We start from the raw sequence: 6,000 nt of genomic DNA on the forward strand, positions 1-6,000 counted from the left end.
GTAGGACCGTGGGCCACCTACCTCCCAGCCCACTTACCTTTCCTGAGCTACCACTAATAATACAGAAAGTGTCCTCCATCTTTAGTAAGACCGTGGGCCACCTACCTCCCGGCCCACTTACCTTTCCTGAGCTACCACTAATAATACAGAAAGTGTCCTCCATCTTTAGTAGGACCGTGGGCCACCTACCTCCCGGCCCACTTACCTTTCCTGAGCTACTACTAATACAGAAAGTGTCCTCCATCTTTAGTAGGACTGTGGGGGCCACCTACCTCCCGGCCCACTTACCTTTCCTGAGCTACTACTAATAATACAGAAAGTGTCCTCCATCTTTAGTAGGACTGCGGGGCCACCTACTTCACGGCCCACTTACCTTTCCTGAGCTACCACTAATAATACAGAAAGTGTCCTCCATCTTTAGTAGGACCTTGGGCCACCTAACTCCCGGCCCACTTACCTTTCCTGAGCTACTACTAATAATACAGAAAGTGTCCTCCATCTTTAGTAGGACTGTGGGGCTACCTACCTCCCGGCCCACTTACCTTTCTTGAGCTACTACTAATAATACAGAAAGTGTCCTACATCTTTAGTAGGACTGCGGGGCCACCTACCTCCCGGCCCACTTACCTTTCCTGAGCTACTACTAATAATACAGAAAGTGTCCTCCATCTTTAGTAGGACTGTGGGGCTACCTACCTCCCAGCCCACTTACCTTTCTTGAGCTACTACTAATAATACAGAAAGTGTCCTCCATCTTTAGTAGGACTGCGGGGCCACCTACCTCCCGGCCCACTTACCTTTCCTGAGCTACTACTAATAATACAGAAAGTGTCCTCCATCTTTAGTAGGACTGTGGGGCTACCTACCTCCCGGCCCACTTACCTTTCCTGAGCTACTACTAATAATACAGAAAGTGTCCTCCATCTTTAGTAGGACCGTGGGCCACCTACCTCCCGGCCCACTTACCTTTCCTGAGCTACTACTAATACAGAAAGTGTCCTCCATCTTTAGTAGGACTGTGGGGCTACCTACCTCCCGGCCCACTTACCTTTCTTGAGCTACTACTAATAATACAGAAAGTGTCCTCCATCTTTAGTAGGACTGTGGGGCTACCTACCTCCCGGCCCACTTACCTTTCCTGAGCTACTACTAATAATACAGAAAGTGTCCTCCATCTTTAGTAGGACCGTGGGCCACCTACCTCCCGGCCCACTTACCTTTCCTGAGCTACTACTAATACAGAAAGTGTCCTCCATCTTTAGTAGGACTGCAGGGCCACCTACCTCCCGGCCCACTTACCTTTCCTGAACTACTACTAATAATACAGAAAGTGTCCTCCATCTTTAGTAGGACCGTGGGCCACCTACCTCCCGGCCCACTTACCTTTCCTGAGCTACTACTAATAATACAGAAAGTGTCCTCCATCTTTAGTAGGACTGTGGGGCCACCTACTTCCCGGCCCACTTACCTTTCCTGAGCTACTACTAATAATACAGAAAGTGTCCTCCATCTTTAGTAGGACCGTGGGCCACCTACCTCCCGGCCCACTTACCTTTCCTGAGCTACTACTAATAATACAGAAAGTGTCCTCCATCTTTAGTAGGACTGTGGGGCTACCTACCTCCCGGCCCACTTACCTTTCCTGAACTACTACTAATAATACAGAAAGTGTCCTCCATCTTTAGTAGGACTGCGGGGCCATCTACTTCCCGGGCCTACTTACCTTTCCTGAGCTACTACTAATAATACAGAAAGTGTCCTCCATCTTTAGTAGGACCGTGGGCCACCTACCTCCCGGCCCACTTACCTTTCCTGAGCTACTACTAATAATACAGAAAGTGTCCTCCATCTTTAGTAGGACTGCAGGGCCACCTACTTCCCGGCCCACTTACCTTTCCTGAGCTACTACTAATAATACAGAAAGTGTCCTCCATCTTTAGTAGGACTGCAGGGCTACCTATCTCGCGGCCCACTTACCTTTCCTGAGCTACTACTAATAATACAGAAAGTGTCCTCCATCTTTAATAGGACTGTGGGGCTACCTACCTCCCGGCCCACTTACCTTTCCTGAGCTACTACTAATACAGAAAGTGTCCTCCATCTTTAGTAGGACCGTGGGCCACCTACCTCCCAGCCCACTTACCTTTCCTGAGCTACCACTAATAATACAGAAAGTGTCCTCCATCTTTAGTAAGACCGTGGGCCACCTACCTCCCGGCCCACTTACCTTTCCTGAGCTACTACTAATAATACAGAAAGTGTCCTCCATCTTTAGTAGGACTGTGGGGGCCACCTACCTCCCGGCCCACTTACCTTTCCTGAGCTACTACTAATAATACAGAAAGTGTCCTCCATCTTTAATAGGACTGTGGGGCTACCTACCTCCCGGCCCACTTACCTTTCCTGAGCTACTACTAATAATACAGAAAGTGTCCTCCATCTTTAGTAGGACCGTGGGCCACCTACCTCCCGGCCCACTTACCTTTCCTGAGCTACTACTAATACAGAAAGTGTCCTCCATCTTTAGTAGGACTGTGGGGGCCACCTACCTCCCGGCCCACTTACCTTTCCTGAGCTACTACTAATAATACAGAAAGTGTCCTCCATCTTTAGTAGGACTGCGGGGCCACCTACTTCCCGGCCCACTTACCTTTCCTGAGCTACTAATAATAATACAGAAAGTGTCCTCCATCTTTAGTAGGACTGCGGGGCCACCTACTTCCCGGCCCACTTACCTTTCCTGAGCTACTAATAATAATACAGAAAGTGTCCTCCATCTTTAGTAGGACTGCGGGGCCACCTACTTCCCGGCCCACTTACCTTTCCTGAGCAACTAATAATAATACAGAAAGTGTCCTCCATCTTTAATAGGACTGTGGGGCTACCTACCTCCCGGCCCACTTACCTTTCCTGAGCTACTAATAATAATACAGAAAGTGTCCTCCATCTTTAGTAGGACCGTGGGCCACCTACCTCCCGGCCCACTTACCTTTCCTGAGCTACTACTAATACAGAAAGTGTCCTCCATCTTTAGTAGGACTGTGGGGGCCACCTACCTCCCGGCCCACTTACCTTTCCTGAGCTACTACTAATAATACAGAAAGTGTCCTCCATCTTTAGTAGGACTGCGGGGCCACCTACTTCCCGGCCCACTTACCTTTCCTGAGCTACTAATAATAATACAGAAAGTGTCCTCCATCTTTAGTAGGACTGCGGGGCCACCTACTTCCCGGCCCACTTACCTTTCCTGAGCTACTAATAATAATACAGAAAGTGTCCTCCATCTTTAGTAGGACTGTGGGGGCCACCTACCTCCCGGCCCACTTACCTTTCCTGAGCTACTACTAATAATATAAAGAGTGTAATACAGAGCCAATTTTCTCGGAAGGGCCTGATTTTGAGTTTGTTGTTCTGCAGCTGCAGCATCCTTCCTTTCTTAGGCTAATGTATCAATCTGCCCGCATACGCTGACCATCTGTGCGCCTCCTGTCCGTGTACACTGACTATCCGTGGCCTGCATGTGGGAGCCGGTCCTGTCAGCGTACACTGACTAACCGTGGCCTGCATGTGGGAGCCGGTCCTGTCCGCGTATGCTGACTATCCGTGGCCTGCATGTGAGAGCCAGTCCTGTCTGCGTAAACTGACTATCTGTGGCCTGCATGTGAGAGCCGGTCCTGTCTGCGTACACTGACTATCCGTGGCCTGCATGTGAGAGCCGGTCCTGTCTGCGTACACTGTATCCGTGGCCTGCATGTGAGAGCCGGTCCTGTCTGCGTACACTGACTATCCGTTGCCTGCATGTGGGAGCCGGTCCTGTCCGCGTACACTGACTATCCGTGGCCTGCATGTCGGAGCCGGTCCTGTCAGCGTACACTGACTAACTGTGGCCTGCATGTGGGAGCCGGTCCTGTCCGCGTATGCTGACTATCCGTGGCCTGCATGTGAGAGCCGGTCCTGTCTGCGTACACTGACTATCCGTGGCCTGCATGTGAGAGCCAGTCCTGTCTGCGTACACTGACTATCCGTGGCCTGCATGTCGGAGCCGGTCCTGTCAGCGTACACTGACTAACCGTGGCCTGCATGTGGGAGTCGGTCCTGTCCGCGTATGCTGACTATCCGTGGCCTGCATGTGAGAGCCGGTCCTGTCTGCGTACACTGACTATCCGTGGCCTGCATGTGAGAGCCGGTCCTATCCATGTACACTGACTATCCGTGGCCTGCATGTGGGAGTCGGTCCTGTCCGTATACGCTGACTACCCGTGGCCTGCATGTGGGAGCCGGTTCTCTCCGTGTACGCTGACTAACCGTGGCCTGCATGTGGGAGCCGGTCCTGTCCGCGTATGCTGACTATCCGTGGCCTGCATGTGAGAGCCGGTCCTGTCTGCATACACTGACTGTCCGTGGCCTGCATGTGAGAGCCGGTCCTGTCTGCGTAAACTGACTATCCGTGGCCTGCATGTCGGAGCCGGTCCTGTCAGCGTACACTGACTAACCGTGGCCTGCATGTGGGAGCCGGTCCTGTCCGCGTATGCTGACTATCCGTGGCCTGCATGTGAGAGCCGGTCCTGTCTGCGTACACTGACTATCCGTGGCCTGCATGTGAGAGCCGGTCCTGTCTGCGTACACTGACTATCCGTGGCCTGCATGTGGGAGCCGGTCCTATCCATGTACACTGACTATCCGTGGCCTGCATGTGGGAGCCGGTCCTGTCCGTATACGCTGACTACCCGTGGCCTGCATGTGGGAGCCGGTTCTCTCCGTGTACGCTGACTATCCGTGGCCTGCATGTGGGAGCCGGTCCTGTCCGTATACGCTGATAACCCGTGGCCTGCATGTGGGAGCCGGTTCTCTCCGTGTACGCTGACTATCTGTGGCCTGCATGTCCCCATATATTATTCATTATACACTGCGCGCCAGCCATACATGAGAAGATAGATCTTACATCCTGCCTTTGCTGTTCCACAGATTACCGTGGCTCCGTAACTATCACCAATCTGACGGCGGAAACATCTGGTCTGTATCGCTGTACGGTCACCAATCAGCTGGGCGCTCAGTCCTGTGCGGTGGAGCTGCACATACGTGTAGGTGAGAGGCCGATGGTATAACGTAGTCACCGGGGATACAACATACTGTATCAGTCACATCAGCCCCTGCCCCAGTGAGCTTACACTCTATATTCCCTATCACATATACAGACACACATACACGCACACACGCACACGTACACATATATATACACACACACACGGCCCCTGCTCCAGTGGAGCTCACACTCTGGGTGGGATGTATTAAAATACATTGCCGCCCCCCCTGCGATCCTAATCGCACAGGTACTAACAAATGGAATTAACATGGCAATGCAGTGACACAGGCCCCCGCGATAGCTGTGAGAATGTGTGCGGGGGTCTCTGTCACCTCCCAGCCCCGGGCTCCTCCCCCCCCCCCAGTGATAGCTGTGAGAATGTGTGCGGGGGTCTCTGTCACCTCCCAGCCCCCGGCTCCTCCCCCCCCCAGTGATAGCTGTGAGAATGTGTGCGGGGGTCTCTGTCACCTCCCAGCCCCGGGCTCCTCCCCCCCCCCCCAGTGATAGCTGTGAGAAGGTGTGCGGGGTCTCTGTCACCTCCCAGCCTCGGGCTCCTCCCCCCCCCCAGTGATAGCTGTGAGAAGGTGTGCGGGGGTCTCTGTCACCTCCCAGCCCCGGGCTCCTCCCTACCCCCAGTGATAGCTGTGAGAAGGTGTGCGGGGTCTCTGTCACCTCCCAGCCTCGGGCTCCTCCCCCCCCCCAGTGATAGCTGTGAGAAGGTGTGCGGGGGTCTCTGTCACCTCCCAGCCCCGGGCTCCTCCCCCCCCCCCAGTGATAGCTGTGAGAAGGTGTGCGGGGTCTCTGTCACCTCCCAGCCCCGGGCTCCTCCTCCTCCCCCCCCAGTGATAGCTGTGAGAAGGTGTGCGGGGTCTCTGTCACCTCCCAGCCCCGGGCTCCTCCCTACCCCCAGTGATAGC

The 6,000-nt window shown here is 53.6% G+C and overlaps 1 protein-coding gene across 1 annotated transcript in view; it reads left to right on the forward strand.

Annotated features, from left to right (window-relative positions):
* Window positions 1-5,105, forward strand: part of LOC134983029 (immunoglobulin superfamily member 11-like) — a 287,145-nt gene extending 282,040 nt beyond the window's left edge. The window contains exon 5 of the mRNA XM_063948726.1: window positions 4,966-5,105. Coding sequence (XP_063804796.1) covers window positions 4,966-5,105 — 140 coding nt within the window. The remainder of the gene's footprint in view (window positions 1-4,965) is intronic.
* Window positions 5,106-6,000: the final 895 nt, after the last annotated feature.

This window comes from Pseudophryne corroboree (assembly GCF_028390025.1).
Source record: "Pseudophryne corroboree isolate aPseCor3 chromosome 12 unlocalized genomic scaffold, aPseCor3.hap2 SUPER_12_unloc_3, whole genome shotgun sequence".
NCBI lineage: Eukaryota > Metazoa > Chordata > Amphibia > Anura > Myobatrachidae > Pseudophryne > Pseudophryne corroboree.